At 42.0% G+C, this 26,053-nt stretch overlaps 1 protein-coding gene across 1 annotated transcript in view; it reads right to left on the reverse strand.

Moving 5' to 3' along the window:
- Axdnd1 (axonemal dynein light chain domain containing 1) overlaps positions 1-26,053 on the reverse strand; it is a 72,571-nt gene that overhangs the window by 19,258 nt on the left and 27,260 nt on the right. The window contains exons 11-19 of the mRNA XM_032915601.1: positions 20,585-20,705; positions 17,725-17,826; positions 16,399-16,562; positions 14,248-14,323; positions 12,431-12,665; positions 5,421-5,628; positions 3,772-3,865; positions 1,376-1,590; positions 460-556 (exon numbers count right to left, since the gene is read on the reverse strand). Coding sequence (XP_032771492.1) covers positions 460-556; positions 1,376-1,590; positions 3,772-3,865; positions 5,421-5,628; positions 12,431-12,665; positions 14,248-14,323; positions 16,399-16,562; positions 17,725-17,826; positions 20,585-20,705 — 1,312 coding nt within the window. The remainder of the gene's footprint in view (positions 1-459; positions 557-1,375; positions 1,591-3,771; positions 3,866-5,420; positions 5,629-12,430; positions 12,666-14,247; positions 14,324-16,398; positions 16,563-17,724; positions 17,827-20,584; positions 20,706-26,053) is intronic.

Raw genomic sequence — 26,053 nt, forward strand, 5'->3', positions numbered from 1 at the left:
CTCCAGCTGCATATGTAGCCGAAGATGACCTTGTTGGGCACTAATGGGAGGAGAAGTCCTTGGTCCTGCCCAAGGCTTGATACCCCAATGTAGGGAAATGTCAGGGCCGGGAGGCAGGAAGGGGTGGGTGATTGGGGAGGGGGAACACCCTCATAGAAGGAGGAGGAGGGGGGATGGGATAGTGGGTTTACAGACAGGAAACTGGTAAAGGGAATAACATTTAAAATGTAAATTTTTAAAAAATCCAATAAAAAAATTAGGTTGCAAAAAAGTTATGCCTACACATGACTTTTATTATAATAAAATTATAATTTATTATAATGAATGATTTAATGACTGCATGAATATTTTAGAACTATAAAATTATTTAATTCAAATAATTTTAATGTACATTGTGTTTTGATTTCATTAGACCTGGAAAATCCACTAACCACAAAACAAAACAAAGCTAAGGCTTACATTCATCCTATCCAGTTCCTGGCGGTCCTTAGCAGGATTCTTCTGTAAGTGAGCAGCTCTACTCAGGGCCATTGCTCTTACCATGCCTATGCAGCAGCTGGAGACAGACAGACAGACAGGCAGACAGGCAGACAGGCAGACAGATGAGACAGTGGCAGTGAGCTTACATAAGCTCTGTACTGTGACTTGGAAGACTGTAATTCCCAAAGGGTCACATGCTACAGACTTGGTCCTCTCCTGCCAAGATGGCATTATTAGGAGATAGTGAAAGTTGCAGGAGGTGGGGCTAGTCGAGGCCTTTAGGTCTCTGTGCATGGAGGTGTGCCCATGGAAGGCTATGTTATCCCATTCTCTTCCCTTTTGCTTCCTTGCTATGAAATGAGGAAGTTGTTCTCCCACAGATGCTTGAAGTGACGATGGGCCTCCTGGCTTTAGGCCCACAGACTGGGACATTTCAAACTGGAAGCTGAAACAAAACTCTTCTCTATATAAATTAATTATCTTAGGTATTTTATTATAGCAATGAGAAGCTGACTAATATGCCTAGCATGTTCTACTCATTACTGATCCTTTAAGTGCATAAAATCCACACACCATTAACCATGTTAATTTACCATAATAATCATAACACTGCTTCACCAGGACAGTAAGTTCTGCTTGCTAAATATCTCCCCCTATGGCCTTCCTACCACGTTCCTTTCACCTCTGAACATTTGTAAACTAGGATTTCAGTCTTTTTCTGAGACAGGAATTTTGTTACATAGCCAGCCTGGCCTTGAACTTAACAACCCCCATGCTTCAGTGTAGTATTTCTTTCAAGGCCTTAAAATCACCCCTATTGTTGTTACTTCAATATCTGCCCTACCTTACATGTATTAGTCTTCAAATGGACAGCAATGCAGGAAGAAGGTGTTACCTGTGCAAGTGGCTGGAGTATCGTGCCAACCGCTTGGCCAGTGAAACTGCGTTTATCTCTAATTCTGCGATTCCTATTTCACGTTCCTCTTTCTCGGCAAACTCTAACTTGTCCCCCTTCATCTTTGGGAGAGTGATTTTCTCAGTAAAATCAGGAAGCATTACGGTCAGCAAATTTACCATCCACTGGATCATAGCTATATGCAATTCATCCATCTGTTAAAACGATTACAATCCAAGCAACCATTTAGAACATTTTTATCACATTAAACAATAAAAACAGGAAGGGGGCAAAGAAAGAGGACTCAGCCTTTACAGCACTAGTAAGCCGGAGACTTCAAACAAATGTTGGGTGGGCCCCTGCATGCCTGGGATTCCTGTCCTGGAAGGCAGAGGCAGGGGATCCCCAAAGCAGGTTGGTTAGCAAGACTAACATATAGGTCAGCCCTGAGTTTGGTTGGGAGGCCTTGCCTTGATGAAGAAGGTAGAAGAGCCATCTAGGAAGCTATGTGACATCAGGCTCAGGTCTTCACATGCATGCTCACATGCACCTGCATACAAATACATGTGAAACACACACAACACTCACATATACATGAAAAGACTAAAAAAGCAGGAGTGATCATACCCATGTCCAACTTTCAGCAACCCATAATTATTAAAGAAATCAGATAATTTCTTAGCTACTGTAGTCCTGTTTTTCTTCTCTCAACTATTGTGTGTTAAACTGATTTTGTTTATCTTGACCAAGGGTCGTTAAGTCAATAGAGCTCAAGTTGCCAATTGTGCCCCAAGGCATTCTAGTGCTCTACAAGTAACTCAAAAGGACAGCCCCCCCCCATCTTTAATTGAAGGAGGTAGTGATTGGACATCTGGTATGTGCAGTGTGAACTCAGCAGCCCATTGAGAAGCTCTTAAAATGCAGATTTATTACTCTGGCTACTGTTTTCAAGAACAACTAACTAATGGACATTGTGGCTAGTGGAAGGTCTTACTAGTCAATTAAAAAACCATTGCATAATTTGCAGACTCAAAAATGTGTGCCATCGGGGTTGGGGATTTAGCTCAGCGGTAGAGCACTTGCCTAGCAAGTCCCCAGCTCCGAAAAAAAGAAAAAAAAAATGTGTGCCATCATGTAACAAATAAATCCTGTGATGAGATTCCCTTCAGTTCTGTGTCTCTCTGTTAGCTATAGTTTCACACCATCAAAGTAAGCTGAGCTTTGAAGAGACCTACAAGAGCTTTATCAGTGACACCAGCCTGCAGGCATAAATATCTAAAAAGCAGGGCATATTTTGAACCATTTCAAAGTTATTTTAAAATACTGGGCTTTTTAAAAAAAAAAAAACTCTGTTGACTTTTGCATGTAATTTATAACATATAAAACAGTCATAACCTGATATACAAATTAGAAATAAGGTAGAAATAATTTACTAAATTTTTTTTTTTTGCTAAAAGAATTCCAGAATAAAGCTCTTACTGCAGAAGCCTGAAGATGAGGTTAGAAACTCCAGGTAAAACCTGGGCAGGCATGTGTCCTGCCTATACCCCACTGCTTAGAAGGTAGAAATGGATCCCAGGGCAAACTGGCTAGCTAACTAGACTAGCTGAGCTGGTGACTAAAGCTTTGAGCCCTGGTTCTGTGAAAGGACCCTCTTCAGCAAAAGAACAGAGTAAGGAAGACATAAACAGCAACCGTGGCCTCCACACACATCCTCACTCATATACTTGCCAACAAGTATACACACAGGCACGCACACCCCATGCATGGGCAAAAGTAAAAGTTTACCAACCAATGTTTCAGACAGACAAATAGCATGGGGCAAACAGAACAAAGGGCTCAGAGAAAACAGCAGAAACTATTGGTGGAATATGGGTCAGGAAGTGAAAGGCCTGATTGTTGGACAGAAAGACTCTTCTGCTTTTCGAACACACGTGCAAGTAGGTCGCAGAAGCATCTCCTGTCTCTCACACTCCCTTATGGACTAACCACACTATAATAACACCGTGTTAATAAAGAAGAGCATAAGAACTTTTCTAAATGTTTCTATGACAAAGAACGAGCTCTATAACACAACAGAAACTAAGTGTGTGGGCCCATGGATCTCAATAATGGTAAACTGGGCACTCTGGAGAGGCTTGTGGTAGCAACATCTAGAGATGATAACAGTGCTAGAATTTTCTTCCTCATGTCATAAGACAAACATTGTTTCTGATCATGGGAAACCCACTCTGCTAGATTTTCTTCATTTTCCATTGAAAATCATTTGAATTACTGCTATCTAAGCTTTCATTTTGCTCTTCCAGCTGCCTTGCTCCATTTGGGCCTTGTCCTTCCTTGAAGAAAATCCCCAACCGAAGCAAAATAGAACCCTGCAAAGCCATACGAACACATACGTGGCGAAGAAGTTCAATTTGACCATTGGCAATTTCGTTGTCTAACTTCAAAATCCATTGTTGAATCATTTCAAATATGTGTACTTGGAGTATCCTGCAGGAAGAAAGCAGGCAAAATAAACTAAGGAGGCTTGAGTATACAAGAAGCCATCATTGAGGTGAAAGGGACATGGAAGCATGGACACTGAGAAGCTTTTAAGAGCTTAGGCAAAAGTGACCCACAGCCATGTGCTACTTGAAGGTTGGTTAGGCTGATGCAGTCTTCCTATAACTCCTAGACAGACGTCAACGGCACGATCTGCTTGGGACAGTGTATGTTCTAACTGCATTATTTCTCTTCACTATAAATGGGCATGCCCCTGCCTCTTCACTCCTAGACTAAGAGGACTAGTTGGTTTTGTGTGTCAACTTGACACAAGCTGAATTTATCACAGAGAAAGGAGCCTCCCTTGAGGAAATGCCTCCATGAGACCTAGCTGTAAGGCATTTTCTCAACTAGTGTTCAAGGTGGGAGGATCCATTGTGGGTGGTGCCATCCCTGGGCTGGTAGTCTTGGGTTCTATAAGAAAGCAAGCTGTGCAAGCCAGGGGAAGCAAGCCAGTAAGAAACATCCCTCCATGGGATGGATCTGCATCAGCTCCTGCTTCCTGACCTGCCTGAGTTCCTGGTTTGACTTCCTTTGATGATGAACAGTAATGTGGAAGTGTAAGCTGAATAAACCCTTTCCTCTCCGACTTGCTTCTTGGTCATGGTGTTTGTACAGGAATAGAAACCCTGACTAAGACACTGTGTGATGCTAATTAATTTTAAAACCTTTCAATGATTGGTTTTCAGCATGCAGTCAGCATGGTCCACTCCTCATTGAGAGTGATGAGAGTTAATTTTGAAAAATGAAACTATTGAAGGTTTTCAGAAACGATGTAGAAAGAAAAACAAAGAAAAAGTCATAGAAACAATGACTGTAAACAACCCAATTTTATGGAAAAATGACAATGAACACAGAAGGTTCCTCGGTCTCCAAGCAGAATAGAGATGCTGCATCACAAAGCAAGCCTCAGTTCATTTAAAGGCAAAAATAACACAACCAAATGAAACTACAGTTAACAATTGGAAAGCACCAGGAAACTCAAACGGGAAGTTTAAATGACAAGTGTGTCAACAGATATTAGTTCAAGACTACTCATCAAATGCTCTGAGCTAATGCAAATGCGGACACGAAACCTTTAGGGGATAGGGCCTACTAGAAAGTGACTGAGTTACTGGGGTCCTCCAGGAGGTTGTGGGGAGTTCCTATAAGAAGCTGAAAAGAGCACACTGGATCCCTCTGGCTTGCCAGGTGAGACCCCCCACCTTGCACAAGCATCCCTGCCATGATGTGATTTGTTATGATGTCAGCACCAAGCTGTTGAAGACTTTCAGCTTCCACATTGTAAACAGGATAAGTCTCTTCTGAATAAACAGTCCAGCCACTGGGAACTCACGAGTCCACAGCAAGCTTTCACTGTAACATGCAAAGCTTCTTTTTGAGAAGGATGAAAAAAGATGTTTAAAAGTTGACTACAGTTGCCCACATCCATAAATACACCGAAACTGCCAAATATTAGGGCTTCAGAAACATCTACCCCAAGGAGAAAGGACTGTGAACTTACTCGCCAGAGTCCATGTCCGTGTCTATGTCCTGTGGGACCGAGCCAATAAAGTTTACCAGAGCTTCCAGCTGAAGCTTCATTTCGTTAATCTTTTCATTAATTTCAAACCACTCATTAATGGGCACTTTAGAACAATCTAGGAAGTTTTCTAACTTGAAAATACATGTGTCTACAGAAATAAGCAAGTTTGGAAGAATTTTAGATACACCTAGGAAAGTGAGGAGAAAAAAAAAATATTAGCAAACTCTTTGTGGTACCATTGTTTCAATGCTAGAGTATAAAATCTAGGCAAGGACAGGCCTTGTCTTGTCTATTATCTACCAGAGAACTTTGAGAGATGCACAAAACACCCAAAGGTAAAGTTCTCGGCACAAAGAAGATGTATTTGTCCCAGAGGGTCAAAGGGCAGGGAATAAAAGACAAAAACAGGCGACAGAGGGTGAGGGCAAGGGGAAAAAAGAACAAGGACAGGGAGGGAGTAGGGAGGGTGCAGGGGGGACGACAAAGTATTGTTTCTAGACAGAGAGACAGTAGATGTGGTACATAAGAAAATGGCGGTTTATAAAGGTTAAAAGAGAAACTCAGAGCTGGAGAGATGGCTGAGTGGTTAAGAGCACTGACCACTCTCCCCAGAGGTCCTGAGTTCAAGTACACATACTGGTTCACAGCTATCTGTAATGGGACCGGACACCCTCTGCTAGTGAGTCTGAAGACAGCTACAGTGTACTACTCATATATGTAAAATAAATAATTCTTAAAACAATTTTTTTAAAGAAAGGGAAACCCAGTGTTAGAATGGGATGTTTAATTTAAGCAGGTGTGTTAAATAGGTAAGCCAAAGGAGGCTTTTGATTGCTGGACTTCAATACTTATAGTTGGGCCTTGGTAGTCAGCCTCAGGAGGAGGAAGTGGCCAAAAAGGGAATAGACCTTGGGGGCTAGCTTTAGGGATGTGATCTAAAGGTTTACCAAGCAGAGGGAATGGGGGAGAAGGGCAAGACCCGCCAGAGCTATGTTTGCCATGTTCCAGCCTCTACTAGAGTCCTTCAACTTCTAAATAAATAGCAAATTACGATGGGTAATTCTCCAGTCAGTTGGAACATTCCTGGCTTCTTACTGATTCACTGGTGAATGGTGACCAAGATGTTTCTTGGATGAGTTCATATTCTAACTTTCTCGTTTTCTCCATGGAGAATCCCAGCTAGAAATGATTGACTAGAGTTTTCGGTCTCAAAAGAACAACAATGATAAGCAACCTCTCCCTGGGATAGTTAATGACAGGTGAGAGTAGACATGGGTCTGAAGCCATTTCTGTCAGCGATTGGGTCTTTGAAAAGTCCATAGTTTCTATCTCCCCTAACCAAGGGACTGCAGGCTGTGTCAGTGAGTCTGAAAGTGGGGGATAGCCTTGGATGCACTGGCACATGACAGCTTCCTAAACAGAACACCAGTCATGCAGGCACTAAGATCAACAGCTAACAAATGGGACCCCAGAAACCAGAAAGCTTCTGTAAAGCAAAGGACCCTGTCAAAAGGACAAAACATCAACCTTCGGAATGGGAAAAGATGTTCACCAACTCCACATCTGGCATAGAACTGATATGCGAAATTATCTAATAATCTAATTAAAAATAGAGTGCAGATCTAAGCAGAGAATTCTTGACAGAGGAATCTCTAACAGCTGAGAGACACTTAAAGAAAATGTTCAGCATCCTTAGCCATCATGAAAATGCAAACCAAAATGACTCTGAGATTCCGTCTTACATCTGTCAGAATGGCTAAGATCAAAAGCACAAGTGACAGCTCATGCTGGCGATGATGTGGAGTAAGGGGAAGACTCCGCCATTGCTGGTGGGAGTGCAAACTGGTACAGCAGCCACTTTAGAAATAACTATGGAAAGTTCTCAGGAATTTTGGTTAATCTACCTCAGCCCTATCATATATATCTGGGCATGTATCCAAAAGATGTCCCACCACAAGGACACTTGTTCAACTATGTTCATAGCAGCTTTGTTTGTAATATCCAGAAACTGCAAACGATCTAGATGTCCCTCAACTGAAGAATGTATATGAGTAGCTGTCTTCAGACACACCAGAAGAGGGCACCAGATCCCATTACAAGTGGTTGTGAGCCACCATGTGGTTGTGGGATTTGAACTCAGGACCTCTGGAAGAGCGGTCAATGCTCTTAACCACTGAGCCATCTCTCCAGCTCGTTTCAACTGAAGAATGGATAAAGAAAATGTGGTTCATTTACACAATTGAGCAATACTCAAGTTAATAAAGATGGGGAAAAAAAAGAATGACGTCTTGAAATTTGCTGGCAAGTGGATGGAACTAGAAGAGATCATCCCGAGTGAGGGAACCCAGACCCAGAAAGACAAACACAGTATGTGCTCACTCAGAAGTGGATACTAGCTGTAAGTAAAGGATAGCCATGCTGCAGTCCACAGACCCAGAGAAGCTCCGTAACAAGGAGAGAACAAGGGAAGGATGCAGGACTCTAATTGGGAAGGGGAAATAGAATAGAAATCCCAGGTGGATAGGAGAGGAGTGGGAACAGGGGAGATCAGGTGTCAGAAGGACAGAGGGAGAGACAACTGGAATAGGGGGCATCTCTGGAAAGAGCTAGAGACCTAGTGCAATAGAAGCTCCCAGGGACCCATGAAGGTAATGCTAGCTGAGACTATCAGTGGGGGAATAAGAGAGGAAGCTAGCCATCCTGTAACCAGGCAAGACTTCCAGTGGCACTAACCAAACCACAAAACCTTCAACCTACAATTTATCCTGCCTACAAAGTATGTTGGGGTAAAGGTATCACAGAAATTAGGGGCATGGCCAAGCAACGACTGACCCAACTTGAGACCCTGTCTTAGGGTTTTACTGCTGTGAACAGATACCAGACCAAGGCAACTCTTATAAGGACACCATCTAATTGGAGCTGGCTTAGAGGTTCAGAGTTTCAGTCCATTGTCATGAAGGCAGGAGCATGGCAGCATCCATGGAAGGTGTGGTGCAGGAGGAGCTGAGAGTTCTACATCGTCATCTGAAGGCTGCTAGGAGAAGACTGGCACTTGCATGGTTAGGAATAGGGTCTCATTGGCCACCTCCACAGTGACACACTTCCTCCAACAAGGCTACACCTCCTAATAGTGCCATCCACTCCCTGGGCCAAGCATAGTCAAACCACCACAGATGCCTAGCGCAATTGTTATCAGAGAGGCTTCACCCAGCAACTGATGAGGACAGATGCAGAGACCCACAGCCAAAAACTAGATAGAGCTTGGAGAGTCCTGCTAAAGAGGATAGGAAGGATTGTAGGAACCAGAAGGGTAAAAAACACCACACAGAAAACCATAAAGAAAACAAAACAAAAACCACGGAATCAACAAACTTGGGCTCACGGGGGCTAAAGAAATGAGCCTTCTGCCAGGAAGCCTGTATGGGACTGATCTAGGCCCTCTACACGTTACAGTTACATTGCTTGGTCTTCTTGTGGGATTCCTAACAGTGAGAGCAGGGGCTGTCTCTGACTCTGTTGCCTGGTTTTGGGGCCCTTTCCTCCTACCAAGTACTCACTCACAATGGGCCTCATCTAGCCTGAATGCAGAGGAGGGGCCCAGTCTTACCACAGCTTGATATGACATGGCTGGCTGATGCCCATGGGAGGCCTGCCCTTTTCTGAAGAGAAACAGAGGAGGAGTGGATGGGTGGGAGAAGCCGGGAGGAAAGGAGAGGAAACTGCAGTCAGGATATTAAAACTAATACAAAAATAAAACTATTTTTAATGTGCTGTTTGTATTGACAGCATTCCTGTGAGGATTTTAACAACTATGTTTATTAAGAATATGGACCTGGGTTGGGGATGTAGCTCAGTGGTAGAGCGCTTGCCTAGCAAGCGCAAGGCCCTGGGTTCGGTACCCAGCTCCAAAAAGACAAAAAAAAAAAAAAAAAAAAAAAAAGAATATGGACCTATCACTTTTTAAATTGTTTGTTTCTTGCTTTGCATATCCATAAGAGTGGCCTCACAGAATGAGTTTGTCCTCTTTAATATCCTGAAATAATTTCATAGAAAATTAATAGTAAATATTTGGTAGAAGTCTGAGTTAGGGTAACCTTTCTGTACACTGTGAAGGTTGTCTTTGTATATTCAACTGTTGATTGCTGTGCTGGAAGAAAGGTGAGTGCTGACAAGATTTTGTTATTAATAATCTGTGTCATTTAACCATTGGTGGGTCCAGAAAGCCCCACTATAAGTCTGCAGTAAGCCATCTGGCACTAGGCTTTACCCATTCTCCATCTGCAGATATGCATGTGCGTTCATGAATGGTGTGTGCATGTATGGTGTGTGTGTGTGCATGAATAGTGTGGTGTCTGCCTATGTTTATGTATTACGTAAAGGCCAGAGATTGACCCTGGGTGCATTCCTTAATTGCTCCCCACTTAATGTATTTTTAGACGGGGTCTTTTACTGAGTCTGGAGCTCACCGTTGGTTAGGCAGACTGGCCAGCAAGCCCTGGGATCCTGGAGGATCCCAGCATTGGGATTAAAAGCACACATCACCATACCTATCTTTTCAACATGGGTGCTGGAGATGTGAACTCAGATGCTCATGCAATCGGCAAGAGCTCCCCACACTGAGCTAACTCCCCAGCCTCTATGTTTCCTTAGTGGAAAAAGACGTATCACCACCTTCCATAAAATACCTAATCTGAGGACCATGGGCATATCTTTCGTCTCCTGCTATTGGCTTATTTAAGGGCTAAAAGTTAAACATTCTTGAGAGCATGTCATCTAACAAGCACTAGTTTAAAGGAAGGAAAATGTATAACATGAACAGTAATTAAAGTATCTGAACAGTTAACTGTCAAAGAGATCACAAAAACTCTGCAGAGGTAAACAGGGGCCATATTTTAAAAGTTGAGTACTAATCACGTTGGTGTCTCACATGGAGGAAGAGATCCCTGAGGAAAACCGTACAGGGCTGCATCAGGGACGACAGCGCTGGTTCCTGCTCCGAACATTTTCAGAAGACTCTTGGTTCTATTAGTAGTTTTCAGAGTTCTGCCTGTATGAGATTACTGCATGGGGTTTGCATCTAGGCCAGAGAGGGAAAGCTGGCTTATATAGCATATAGTCATTAAGCTGACCGTGGAAGACTTTTAAAGTAATTACCGGTTTCTGACTAGGGTTAATGAGTAGTCAATTAAATCTCCCTAGAAAATCTGAAAGAGCCAGGTACATGAAGCATAGCCGCATGTGGGAATGGGGCCTGATTGAAAGACATTAACTGAAACTCCAGATGGATTTGGTAATCATCTGCCTCACCTCGGTGGGCAGCTAAACATCTGTTCCCCATATTGTGTACACATGTATGTGCACACTTCAGGTGCACACAATTTTAGATTTCTGTCTAAAAGCTGGACACCAAGATCTTATACTAATAAAAGGTCAACCCATGAAGAAGCTATGTGATAAACATAGAGATTCAGTAACAGAGCACCACACTATTCAAAACCAGACTAGAAGACCATTACAAAGCAATAACTGGTTACTCCAGTTGCCTGTGTTACAAAATGACTCAACAAAGAAATAGGGGGGTTAGGTTGATGAGAGAGCTCAGTAGTTCCAGAGGACACAGGTTCAACTCCCATATGGCAACTGACAGCCACCGGTAACGCCTGTTCCAGGGGATCTAATGTTATCTTCTGACCTCCGTAGGCCCAACACACAGGCGTGCATTCAAGCAAAACCAACCAAAACGTGAAAAAGTGACAGAATGGGAGAAAATGTTGGCAATTCACATGCCTCAAAAGTGATTTGTGCTTAGAATAAAAGAACTCCTGCACCTTAACAGTAAAAGGACAACACATTCACACGTGTGCACACACATACAGGTAAGCAAGCGATCTTAGTGGGTACTTTCCCAAAGAAGGTAGACAAATGGCTAAGAAGACTCATAGAATTTTTGGTATCCTTCATTATCAGGAATATACCATCAAGACCATGATGAAACGGTATTTCATACCCACTGGCATGGTGAGGTAGCCACAGTGGTACCAAGGAGGCAGAAACATCAGACCCTCATAATTGCTCCTGAGAATATAAAACTGTGTCCACCTCAGAATCAGTGTGGCAGTCTTCAGGAAGCTAAACACAGAGTCAAATAGCCAAGAGTTCCCTCCAGAGAAGTGAAAACAGAAAAGAGAGACAAACCCAAATATCTATCTACAATTGAAAATATATACGAAAATCAGGTATATTCATACAATCTATCTGGTTATAAAAATGAGGGAAGGCCAGCCATGGTGGCAAATGACTATAAGCCCAGCACTTGAGGGGCTGAGCCATGAAGACTACAAGTTTGAGGCTAAGTCATATCTTTTTAAAAAAAAAAAAAAAAAAGAGGAGGAGGAGGAGACAACAACGACAGGGGTTCAAGGTCAGTCTGGTCTATATAGTGACCTCAGGACAACCAGAACCACATGGAGATACCCTGCCTCAAAATAAGGGGAGGGCAGAATAAAAGATTGATACATGCTGTAAATATAGATGACCCTTAAAAAATGCCATAATATGTAAAGAAGCGCGAAAGGGTGAAAGGCACATTTCTCATTCCTATGAAAAGTCGAAATGGAACTGTATAGGACAGGAAGTGGATCTAGAAATAGGGTGGGGATGAGGGGGAAAGGGTCGGGAATGAGAGATACAGGACGCAGGACTCCTGGCGAAGTGCAATATATTTTGGAAACTCAACTGGGGATAGGTGCACAAGCCTGTGTATTTTGAATTCACACTTTAAACATGTGGATCATGTTATATCTTAAACTATATCTCAGGAAAATGATACTGATTGCTTTATTTTGCTTGATAAAACTGTGACAGTTCATACTTAAATCTTAGACTTTAATTTCTAGCAAACTCTTCAGGTTTTAAGGGTACCCAACATGGTGGTTACTGTAAAGAGTCTTTACATTACCAAGAAATTTCATTTTCCTTGTTTTGCTTACCATGATCACCGTTTATTCTTATTTCATATTCTCTGTAGAATTTGTTTATGTTTTTTACCATTTCCTCCATGTACTCGTGCTCTGGGGGCAACAACCCATCCATATTTTTATGGCGACTAAGTATCCCAAACCCAATGTCCATCCAGTTTTCCTGTAATCGTTTAATCATTTTGAGAGAGTCATATCTAGACAACAGAAAATCCCCTGTAAACTTTTCTTTCTCCACGTCCAGCGTCTAGAAAGTGAAGCAGAGAGAATGTATTATTAGTATTACTAGTATTATTATTGTTGTTGTTGTTATCTGAAGTCTGCCTCGAGCGACCATCCTCCATGACACTCTGGCTTCTGGAGGCTCAGGGGTTGTCATCATTGTCTGTGACTTGTAAGAATTTGGGATTGGAGACACTCAAATGTTCATTATGGCAATCACCATCAATGGGGAACGCACTTAACTCCCTTCCTAAACTTTCATTTTGCAATGTGTGAGACGGAAATCACAAAGCCTTCCATTGTGATCTGTCGGAAGGAATAAGATGATGTATGGGTCGTATTTTCAGCCTGACAAAGTATTTAATAAGCTAAATAAGAATTATTATTATTCCTAACAAAGCACTTTTCAATTTTATCTATACATGTCGAGACTCCCAAACAAATCCCTAGAATTCCCTGTGTATGGAAAGATGGACGTCCTCAGTCCTAAGATGCTTCCGATCAAGTCATTCCAAACAAGAGGAAGTGGTCTGCATCTGTAATCCCAGCACCAGGAGGCAAGAGTGTTGGGAAGAACTCCAGGAAGTGTTCTTGGTCACGTCGTGAGTTCAAGATCAGAAAGGGTTACTCAAGATCTAATGGCAAAGCACACACACATACAGATCATTTCCTGAGCTCTGCATGAGATTTCATTAGGTCATGAATTAGGTATTCCTTCATAAGTGAATTCACTGTCAATGTCATTATACATTTTCCTTTGTCCCACTACTTCGGTATAATAGTAGTGTGTGTGTGTGTGTGTGTGTGTGTGTGTGTGTGTGTGTGTGTGTGTGTGCTCTTTACTGAGGCTTGAACCAGGGCCTTGCAAGTGTCAGGCTCAGTGGTACTGTAACATATCCCTGACCATCAAGTGACTTGATACAATTTATTTTCAAAGCTTGAAACTTTAAAAAAAAAAAAACCAACTGTGATATTCATGGACACACACAATAAAATACAGCTTGGCCTTAAAAAGGGAGTCGATCCTGAAGCATGAACGAGCCTTGAAGGCATGTACTGAGGGAAATAAGCTGTCCATAAATGGGCAAGGACTGGAACCACTGAGTCACAGAGAGTACGCTTGCAAGGGGCTGAGGGAGAGCACACACTAGGAGCTACTGTTGAGTGAGCAGCACTTCAGTTTGAAAGCTGGCACACATAGCGGTGCGATCTGTGCCACACCGCCAACCTATACTTTAGTGGTTAAAATGCAAAGCTGTATGTTTTGTGTATTTTCCCGTGCTCTATAAAAATTAGTTAATTTTAAAAGTCCAATTTGTCCTTTACACAAAAGCTATATTCAAGGGAAGCAGAAAGGACACATATGATAGGAATTGATTAAGAATCAGAGGCACACTCACCACACGGCCTAAGTTCATTTAGCCCACAGATCTGGAACGGAACTGAAAAATGTTCAACCATATTTTACAGGCTGTTTCTTTATTTTCTGTCATTCATCGACCTTGACAGCATGTTAAAGGCAGGCGTGTGGCTCGGCTGTAGGCAAGAGCTGTCACTGGCACTCTCTGCTAGCAGTGGATGCCCAGACTGTTTTGAGAAAGTCTTACCTTTTGAAACTCCTTGAAGTCGTTAAGGACCACACTGAACGGGCTTTTCTTGTTAGGGATTAAAATATCTTTCCCACTGGAAGAAGAAAAGAGCAAGGAAGGTCTCAGAACAAGGTCCAGGCAGAGAAAACCCAAGTTCCCACCTCAACAGCAGCACGAACTTTTTACCTCGGCCGGCTTTCAGCATGGCCTCGAGGCCCAGCCTCTTCAAGTTCACAATTAGAAATAACAAATTTCTGATTCTAACTAGCCAAGTTACAGGACTTGAAGCCCTCAGAGTATCTCTTTCAAGAGTGAGCTCTCATTTTGAGAAACCAAGACTGAGGTGTTCCTAAGAATTCCTACTGAGTCCAATTGCCAGACACAGGAAGGGACGGGAAGCCTAGTGGGTAACAAAGGCCGCAGTACCCGAGGAACCTCGGCTTCTGACAGGACTCCCCTCAGCTCTCTGACCTGTACAAAGCGAGAGCTGGGGGTTTTGGGTTGGTTTGTTCGTTTTTTTGTTTTTTTGTTTGTTTGTTTGTTTGTTTTTATTTTTATTCTTTTATATTTTTATTCATTATTCGTGTAATATTTTGTTTATTTGTTTTTCAAGACAGGGTTTCTTTGTGTAAACCTGGCTGCCCTGAAACTTCCTCTGTAGACCAGGCTGGCCTCAAACTCAGAGATCCGTGTGCCACTGCGTCTGCAAGTAAAGGCACGGACCACCACTGCCTGGCTGTTTGATCTTTTTCTTTTTTTTTTTTTTTTAGATTTATTTATTTATTTTTTTACGTATGTACACTGTAGCTGTCCTCAGACACACCAGAAGAGGGCATCAGATCCCATTACAGATGGTTGTGAGCCACCACATGGTTGCTGGGATTTGAACTCAGGACCTCTGGAAGAGCAGTCAGCGCACTTAACCACTGAGCCATCTCTCCAGCCCAGTGTTTGATCTTTTTAAACAGCAAAATAATGTCTTTTTTTGAAGCTCAAAGATCACTTTATTCCAGCTTGAAAGAAAAATGAGCAAGTAACCTGAAACCCCAACAGCTGCTGACAGGAGAAAGGCAGAGAAGAGAGGAGCTGGGCATGGAGGTTGCTGAGCGGCTCTAGAAATGGGGGAGGGCAAGGAGGGGGAGGAAGAGGGGAGAGGGGGAGGAAGAGAGGAGGAGAAAAAAGGGAAGATGAGGAAGCAGCAGCAAGAGAGGAAGGAGGAGGAGAAAAAGGAGGAGGGCAGAGGAGGGAAGGAAGGAAGGAAGGAAGAAAGGAGGAGGAAGGAAGGAAGGAAGGAAGGAAGGAGGAAGGAAGGAAGGAAGGAAGGAAGGAAGGAAGGAAGGACGAAAGGAAGGAAGGAAGGAAGGAAGAAAGGAAGGAAGGGAGGGAGGGAGGAAGGAAGAAAGGGAGGGAGGGAGGGAAGGAGGGAGGGAGGGAGGGAGGAAGGGGAGGGAGGGAGAGGAAGGAAGGAAGGAAGGAAGGAAGAAAGGAAGGAAGGGAGAGGAGGAAGGAAGGAAGGAAGGAAGGAAGGAGGGAGGAAGGGAAGGAAGGGAGGAGGGAGGAAGGAAGGGAGGGAGGGAGGAAGGGAGGGAGGAAGGGAGGGAGGGAGGGAGGGAGGGAGGAAGGGAGGGAGGGAGGGAGGAAGGAAGGGAGGGAGGGAGGAAGGGAGGAAGGAAGGAAGGAAGGAAGGAGGGAGGGAGGGAGGAAGGAGGGAGGAAGGAAGGGAGGCAGGCAGGAAGGCCGGCACGAAGGAAGGAAGGAAAGAAGGAAGAAGGAGGAAGGAAGGAAGGAAGACAGAAAGGGAAGGAAGAAAGGGAGGAAGGAAGGAAGGGAGGAGGAAGGGAGGGGAGGGAGGGAGGAAGGGGAGGAAGGGGGGAGGGAGGAAGGAAGGAGGAAGGAGGAGGAGGAGGAAGGAAGGGGAGGAAGGAGGAAGGGAGGGAGGAAGGGAGGGAGGGAGGAGGAAGGGAGGAAGGGGGAGGAAGGAAGGGAGGGAGGAGGGAGGAAGGAAGGGGAGGGAGGAAGGAGGAGGAAGAAGCGTGAGGGAAAGCTAGTTAAGGTTGAACTCCACCGTGACCCCCTCCCAAACTGAGTGTTAGTAATTAGTGACAGAGTTGGCTGAGTTACCACACATAACATAATAAATTCAGGAACGCGAGATCCGTGCAGACCCACATGTTACTATTGAAGAATTGCTGCCATTTGATGAGCCCATCCTTCACAGTTCGTGATTTTTCTCTTGTAGATTCCTCTGTGCGTTCCACGTCGTGCTTAAATTTGTTCACTAACTTTTTCCACTTCTCTGTCAACTTCTCCACCATTCCAAGGTCTCCAGTGTCCTAAAATGCACAGAATCGAGGCATTCACTTATTCCTGTTACCAACGTTGATTGGCATGTGCCAGGTCTTTATTAATAGTGAGTTACTTAAAGAATTCACAGGAAGTGGGGTCAAAGGTTGCAAAACACCACCACTATGGTAGTGGTTTTCTGTGCTACATGTTATTAGGAACAAGGAGTTTTCCTTTGCAACATGAACCTAGTTTCCCCACAGGATTTTTGCGTGGGCAAAGACAGGAACCGGAAAGTCAGGCAGAACCAAATGTGAATTCTAGATAGTGACATTATTTAATCTAAAACAAAGACCCTATTAGATAGAGAATTCTTTTAATAGTCAGGTGGCAGGAGCTGGAGAAGTGGCTCAGTAGTTAAGAATGCTTACTAATCTGTGAAGGGTTAAGCTAGAGTTCTGTTCCCAGCACCCACACGGGGTGATTCACAATTGCCTGAAACTGCAGTTCCGGGGGATCTGATGCCCTCTAGTGGCCTGAGGGCACCTGCACACACATGGTACACAAACTCACACAGGCACACACATGTACATGAACCCCTCCTACTCTCCAGAGTTCTTTCTCAAATTTCCTTAATAAATCTGTGTCGGATATGCTCAAAAGGGAGGGGGCCTGATGACTCATGAGTGTGTGTGGTTTGACTTGGTGAAAACTGCACTAAGCGCTAGTTCATTTTCTCCAGTGGAGATCAATAAATTTTCTCATAAAATTATTTAAGAATGTATCAGTAATGTCTCCTTCTTCCTCTTCCTCCTCCCCCTCCTTCTCCTCCTCCTTATCATCATCTTTCTCTTCTTATTCTCTGTAGCCCAGGCTAGCCTCAAACTTGAGATCCTCCTGCTTCAGCTTCCTGAGTTCTGAGGTTACAGGAATGACCACAACCCAACCACCAGTTCTTATTCCTATCTTCGCTTAACCACTAATAAGTGAATAACTCTGGAGTGTTGTTAGACCTGTGTATTTGTATTACAGTGCAAGCCAATGTAACTGCGATCCCTTATCCCTTCCCTTACAGCTCTCATTCTACCCACAATAAAGCATTAAGTATAGAACTGTTCTTAAGAATCTAGAGATTTGGCAAAGCCAAGCCTATGGCTTCAGTACACAGCACAGATATCATTTTACCCATGGCTTAGCTAAACTGGGATTTACCTTAGTGGACAGCATTATGATGAAGTGCTTGGCATATTTATTCCAGCCTTTTTCACTGAGGTAGAGTTTTTTAGCCATTATGACTCTATTTCTTTCAATTACCTATAAAATAAAAAAGCAGTATGATCGGGAACTTAAAACATTTTTTTAAACACTAAAATTTACTTGTAACATTTTTACATATCAATTTTATCAGTATCATATCAATCAAAATTTCTTAATGAAATAATTAAGTAATCGGCATCATACACTTCTGAAGCTATTGAACTGGAAGTACATCACAGTTGAAGATACACGGGCAAGATGGAAGACCACAAGCTGGTATCCAGATAAAGAAAATTCAGACTAATCCTAATAGACAGGAAAGCTTCAGAGTTTCACAGAGATGATGATAGAATACCTGAAAATTGTAAAGAAAAACAAAAATACAGCCCAGTAGATAAATGTGAGGGCCTGACTTCAAACACCCAGAACCCAGGGAAAGACAGCATAATAGTACACTTCTGTACCCACAGCACTCCAATGGCAAGGAGAGGATTGGGTACAAGAAAGCCCTTGGACGGAGGACAAACCATGCCCAAGATGGCCGCCCCTCAACCTGCATGCTACTATTAGCACCCTCCTCTCTCTCTCTCTCTCTCTCTCTCTCTCTCTCTCTCTCTCTCTCTCTCTCTCTCTCTCTCTCTCTTTCTCTCACACACACACACACACAAGTTTAACATAAATTAATTCAGGAATCAGGCAAAAGTGCTCACTGTCACCATACTTATTCAATACGGTGGGTAAAGACTTTACTAGGACAGAAACAGAAGGAAAAAATAAAAGAAAGATGTCCAAGTGTCCCTACTGCAGATGTCAGGGTCCTCCATGTGACAGATGTGCTGATTTGAGTGAGAATGCCCCCGCAGGCTCATATGTTTGAACACTTGGTCCCTAGTTGTTGGAACTGTTCGGGAAGGATTAGGAGGTGTGGCCTTGTTGGGGGAGGTATATGGTTGGGGGCAGGCTTTGAAGTTTCAAAAGACTGGCACAATTCCCTGTGTACCCTCTCTCTGCCTCCTGCTTTGGGATCAGGATGGGAGGTGCTCACCTGTTCCTACTACCATGCCTTTGTTCCACCACAATGGACTCTAACCCTCTAAAATGATAAGCCCAATTCAATTCTTTCTTTCCAAGTTGGCATGGTCATGGTGTCTTATCATAGTCATAGAAAAGCAATTAAGACAGAAGTTGGTGCCAGGAAGTGGGTTATTGCTATGACCAACATGACTGTGTGGGTTTTGTTGTTATTTTGTTTTGTTTTGAGGAATGTGGAAGAATTGAGGACTTTGGATTAGAAAAAAGTTGACTGCTAGAAACAGAGCTTAATGAGCCATTGTAGGAGGAGCTTGGAAGGCAAAGTGCATAGAGCAATGCGGACTGCACAAGTGTTGCTCAAGAGGTTTTAGAGAGAAGCAATATTAGAACCGAACTAGAGAATATTCTTGTGATGCTTTGGCAAAATCTATGGCTTCTCTTTGCTCTTGTCCTAAGAATTTGCCTAAAGCCAAATTTAAAAGTAATCAACTAAATGCTCTGCTAGAGGAGATTTCAAGACATCCTAATACCAGCTCTGTCATGTAATCGTTAGTAATCACGCCTAAACAGTTCTACAATGAAAATGAACAAGTAAAGGAAAAAAAATGTACTTGGAAGAGAAAAAAAGCACTGAAAATTTTAATGTTGGAACCAAGGCTTCGGGACTTTTTTCTTCCCCTCATTATCCCTCCCCCTGTAACCTCTGACCCCACTCCGCCCTAGCCACACTCTCTTTTCCTCTCTCTTTTTGTTATTGCTATTGCTGTTATTTGTCCCTGTTTGGTTTTGTTTTCCAAGGTAGAGACTCACTGTGTAGCCCTGGCTGTCCTAGAGCTCATTCTGTAGACCAGGCTGGCCTTGGACTTGAAGATCCACCTTCCTCTGCCTTCTGAGTGCTGGGATTAAAGGCCACCACACGTGGTTCTTCCTCCTTTGTGTCCCATATGTCCTTTTACCTAGCCCCATCCCCCTCAGCACTGAGTTTTACCCCCATTTTATTCTCCTTTCTAGTTGTTCAGGCTTTACCCACACTTATACCCTCATAGTCATACAAACTTTACAAAGTCTAGGTTTTCTGTTTGTTTGTTTATGGTTTTTGAGACAGGGTCTCGTTGTATAGTGGACTATGTTGGTGGATTTCTGTAAATTGAGCCATTCCTGAATCCCTGGGATGAAGCCTACTTGTTCATGATGGGTGATCATTTTGTTGAGTTCTTGGATTTGCAAGAATTTTATTGAGTATTTTTATGTTGATATTCATAAGGGAAACTGGTCTGAAGTTCTCTTTCTTTGTAGGGTCTTTGTGTGGTTCAAAATTCTAAAAATGACATGCATTATATTTATAAGTTTTAATATATGCCCAAAAGAAACAAAAATAATAATTTATAGTCATAGTTTATAAGTTCCAGTTAAAGAAAAAAGAAACAGCCCCAATTGTACAATAGTTAGCTACCAACAGAAGGTTTCCATCTTCAATGCCCACAAAACTATGATATTCATCCATAAATATACACCTCTTTCTTCTTGTACCTTTTGTATTTTTTTTGAAGGCTGGGTAGTGGTGGTGCACATCTTTACTGCCAGAGCTCAGGAGACAGAAGCAGAGGCAGGCAGATCTCTGTAAGTTGGAGGCCAGTCTGGTACATGAATGAGCTCTAGGATAGCTGGGGATATGCAGAGAAATCCTGTTTCAAACAATACAAAACAAACAAAACAAAACAAAACTGTCCGATGAAACTTCAGTCAGTTTAGAAGTCTGAGTTACAAATCCAGATGAACAAACCTTCAGGGCCAGTTCATATGTGGCTGAGCTCCAAATGTCTCTTTCTGTCATTAAGAGTTTAATATCACTCTCCATCCTTCCTCTCTGCATTGTGTATAAGTCATGGTAGTCTTCTACTATTCTGAAAGAGAAGAGATATCTATTTAGACGCCTTGCAAATATTTTGTTATGAAAATAAGCGTCCTTTTCCTTCAAGCCTCTTCATAAGGTTACCATGGCATATTTGCTGTGTATATTGGTAACACTTTTAAGAGTGAAATTTTAAAGGCAAATATGATAGTCATGATAAAAATAGGAAGTCCAATGTAACCTTCTAAATGCCATTGTATCCAATAGAAACTTCAGATTAACCCCCAAGAGATGTCTCCATAGGTAAAAGCATTTGCCTTGCAAGCCTGTTAACTTGACCAGAGTTCAGATCCCCATGGACAACATAAAAAGGCAGATGCAGCAGCGTGCAACTAATCTCCATATGCTGAAGGTGAGATGGGAGGCAGAGACAGACAGAGCTGCCTGCAAGTCTGCTCAACAGATACCACAGAGTAATTAGCACAGTGGCAGAAACAAGACACACCCTGGTTAAACCAGGGTGGAGGGCAAAAACTAACCCTGTAAATTATCTTCTCGCTTCCACACGTGTGCCTGTGTATGCACACATATGCACACATGTGTGCAGGCACATTCACACTCATTGCACACAGTTTTTGAAGTCTTTAAAAATTTAAAATGCAGATAATAGAAGTTCAGTAGTTTTATTATTAATCTTCTTTGTTCATTGGTTAGCATTCTTTATTAGAGTCCTGAAGCCTAATAAACTGTAAGGTATTAAAATTTTTAATAATATAATTAGCTCAAGATTTTTTTAAAAATCCCTCCCAGCCACTGAGAGGTTTATGTGTAATTAAATGTCTTGTCCTGGCTAGTTTTTATGTCAGCTCGACACAAGCTAGTGTCATCTGAGAGGAGGAAACCTCAACTGAGAAAATGTTCCATATGATAGGGCTGTAGGCAGACCTATAGGGGCATTTTCCTAATTCGGGATTGATGTGGGATGGCCCAATGTTATGGGTGGAGCCATCCCTGGGCTGCTGTCCTGGGTGCTGGAAGAAAGCAGGCTGAGCAAGCCAAGAGGAGTACAGCACAGCAGTAAACCCTCCATGGCCTCTGCATCAGTTCCTGCCTCCAGGGTCCTGCCATGTTTGAGTTCCTGCTTTGGTGTCCCTCAATAGGCTGTATTTAGGATATGTGAGTCAAATAAACCCTCTCCTCCCCACATTGCTTTTGACCGTGGTGTTTCATCTCTTACTGTTGTTTTTGTGTCTGTAGAACACACCTTTCTAATTTACACCATTGCCTTTCTCAGGATGAAAAGCACTCTGAATTTAGCCAAACAGAAGTTATTGGGGCTGGCAGGATGACTCAGACACACACACTCACACACACACACACACACAATCAATCAATCAATCAATCAATCAATACATGTGTTGAAAGAACAACCACTGAAGCTACAAAGTGACTGTGGTGCTTTGAATGCCCCTATAGCCTTATAAGATGCTTAGACATGACAGTGGCACTAGTAAGAGGTGTGGCCTTCTATAGGACGGTCTAGCCACTGTCAGAAATAGCAGACAAGGTAACACCAGAGACAACCTGATGGCGAGAGGCAAGCACAGGAACCCAAGCAACAGAAACCAAGACCACATGGCATCATTGGAGTCCATTTCTCTGACCAAAGCAAACACTGAATATCCAAACAAGATATAGATTTAAAATCACATTTGATCATGATGACGGAGGACTTCAAGAAAGACATAAAGAACTCCCTTAGAGAAACGCAGGAAAACATAAATAAACAAGCCTATAGAGAGGAAACAAAAATCCCTGAAAGAATTATAGGAAAACACAATCAAACAGGTGAAGGAATTGAAAATGGAAATAGAAAGAATAAAGAAAGCACAAAGGGAAACAACCCTGGATATAGAAAACCAAAGGAAGAGACAAGGAGCCATAGATACAAGCATCACCAACAGAATACAAGAGATAGAAGAGAGAATCTTAGGAGCAGAAGATTCCATAGAAATCATCGACACAACTGTCAAAGATAATGTAAAACAGAAAAAGCTCCTGGTCCAAAACATACAGGAAATCCAGGACTCAATGAGAAGATCAAACCTAAGGATAATAGGTATAGAAGAGAGTGAAGACTCCCAGCTCAAAGGACCAGTAAATGTCTTCAACAAAATCATAGAAGAAAACTTCCCTAACCTAAAGAAAGAGATGCCCATAAACATACAAGAAGCCTACAGAACTCCAAATAGATTGGACCAGAAAAGAAACTCCTCCCATCACATAATAGTCAAAACAACAAATGCACAAAACAAAGAAAGACTATTAAAAGCAGTAAGGGAAAAAGGTCAAGTAACATATAAAGGCAGACCTATCAGAATTACAACAGATTTCTCATCAGAGACTATGAAAACCAGAAGATCCTGGACAGATGTCATACAGACCCTAAGAGAACAAAAATACCAGCCCAGGTTACTGTATCCAGAAAAACTCTCAATTAACATAGATGGAGAAACCAAGATATTCCATGACAAAACCAAATTTACACAATATCTTTCTACAAATTCAGCGCTACAAAGGATAATAAATGGTAAAGCCCAACATAAGGAGGCCAGCAACACCCTAGAAAAAACAAGAAACTAATCATCTTGGCAACAAAACAAAGAGAAGAAAAACACACAAACATAACCTCACATCCAAATATGAATATAACAGGAAGCAATAATCACTATTCCTTAATATCTCTCAACATCAATGGCCTCAACTCCCCAATAAAAAAGACATAGATTAACAAACTGGATACATAGCGAGGACCCTGCATTTCTGCCTACAGGAAACACACCTCAGAGACAAAGACAGACACTACCTCAGAGTGAAAGGCTGGAAAACAACTTTCCAAGCAAATGGTCTGAAGAAGCAAGCTTGAGTAGCCATTCTAAAATCGAATAAAATCGATTTTCAACTAAGAGTCATCAAAAAAGATAAGGAAGGACATTTCATATTCATCAAAGGAAAAATCCACCAAGATGAACTCTCAATTCTAAATATCTATGTTTCAAATACAAGGGCACCTACATACATAAAAGAAACCTTACTAAAGCTCAAAACACACATTGCACCTCACACAATAATAGTAGGAGATTTCAACACCCCACTCTCATCAATGGACAGATCATGGAAACAGAAATTAAACAGAGATATAGACAGACTAAGAGAAGTCATAAACCAAATGGACTTAACAGCTATTTATAGAACATTCTATCCTTAAACAAAAGGATATATTTTCTTCTCACCACCTCATGGTATTTTCTCCAAAATTGACCATATAATTGGTCATAAAACAGGCCTCAACAGATACAGAAAGATAGAAATAATCCCATGCGTCCTATCAGATCACCACGGGCTAGCTGGTCTTCAATAACAATAAGGGAGGAACACCCACATATACACAGAAGTTGAACAATGCTCTACTCAATGATAACCTGGTCAAGGAAGAAATAAAGAAAGAAATTAAAGACTTCTTAAAATTTAATGAAAATGAAGGTACAACATACCCAAACTTATCGGGCACAATGAAAGCTATGCTAAGAGGAAAACTCATAGCTCTGAGTGCCTGCAGAAAGAAATAGGAGAGAGCATATATTAGCAGCTTGACAGCACACCTAAAACCTCTAGAACAAAAAGAAGCAAATATACCCAGGAGGAGAAGAAGGCAGGAAATAATAAAACTCAGAGCTGAAATCAACCAAGTAGAAACAAAAAGGACTATACAAAGAATCAACAGAACCAAAAGCTGGATCTTTGAGAAAATCAATAAGATAGATAAACCCTTAGCCAGACTAACCAAAGACACAGAGAGTGTGTCCAAATTAACAAAATCAGAAATGAAAAGGGAGACATAACAACAGAATCAGAGGAAATTCAAAAAATCATCAGATCCTACTACAAAAGCCTATATTCAACAAAACTTGAAAATGTGCAGGAAATGGACAATTTCCTAGACAGATACCAGGTACCAAAGTTAAATCAGGAACAGATAAACAATTTAAACAACCCCATAACTCCTAAAGAAATAGAAGCAGTCATTAAAGGTCTCCCAACCAAAAAGAGCCCAGGTCCAGATGGGTTCAATGCAGAATTCTATCAGACCTTCATAGAAGACCTCATACCAATACTATCTAAACTATTCCACAAAATTGAAACAGATGGAGTGCTACCAAATTCCTTCTATGAAGCCACAATTACTCTTATACCTAAACCACACAAAGACCCAACAAAGAAAGAGAACTTCAGACCAATTTCCCTTATGAATATCGACGCAAAAATATTCAATAAAATTCTGGCAAACCGAATCCAAGAGCACATCAAAACAATCATCCACCATGATCAAGTAGACTTCATCCCAGGCATGCAGGGATGGTTTAATATATGGAAAACCATCAACGAGATCCATTATATAAACAAAGTGAAAGAACAAAACCACGTGATCATTTCATTAGATGCTGAGAAAGCATTTGACAAAATTCAACACCCCTTCATGACAAAAGTCCTGGAAAGAATAGGAATTCAAAGCCCATACCTAAACAGAGTAAAAGCCATATACAACAAACCAGTAGCTAACATTAAACTAAATGGACAGAAACTTGAAGCAATCCCACTAAAATCAGGGACTAGACAAGGCTGCCCACTCTCTCCCTACTTATTCAATATAGTTCTTCAAGTTCTAGCCAGAGCAATCAGACAACAAAAGGAGATCAAGGGGATACAGATTGGAAAAGAAGTCGTCAAAATAGCACTATTTGCAGATGATATGATAGTATATTTAAGCGATCCCAAAAGTTCCACCAGAGAACTACTAAACCTGATAAACACCTTCAACAAAGTGGCTGGATATAAAATTAACTCAAATAAATCAGTAACCTTCCTCTACACAAAAGAGAAACAAGCCGAGAAAGAAATTAGGGAAATGACACCCTTCATAATAGTCCCAAATAATATAAAATACCTTGGTGTGACTTTAACCAAGCAAGTAAAAGATCTGTACAATAAGAACTTCAAGCCTCTGAAGAAAGAAATTGAAGAAGACCTCAGAAGATGGAAAGATCTCCCATGCTCATGGATTGGCAGGATTAATATAGTAAAAATGGCCATTTTACCAAACTCGATCTACAGATTCAATGCAATCTCCATCAAAATACCAATCCAGTTCTTCAAAGAGCTAGACAGAACAATTTGCAAATTCATCTGGAATAACAAAAAACCCAGTATAGCTAAAACTATCCTCAACAATAAAAGGACTCCTGGGGGAATCACTATCCCTGAACTCAAGCAGTATTACAAAGCAATAGTGATAAAAACTGCATGGTATTGGTACAGAGACAGGCAGATAGACCAATGGAA

This window comes from Rattus rattus, chromosome 10, assembly GCF_011064425.1.
Source record: "Rattus rattus isolate New Zealand chromosome 10, Rrattus_CSIRO_v1, whole genome shotgun sequence".
NCBI lineage: Eukaryota > Metazoa > Chordata > Mammalia > Rodentia > Muridae > Rattus > Rattus rattus.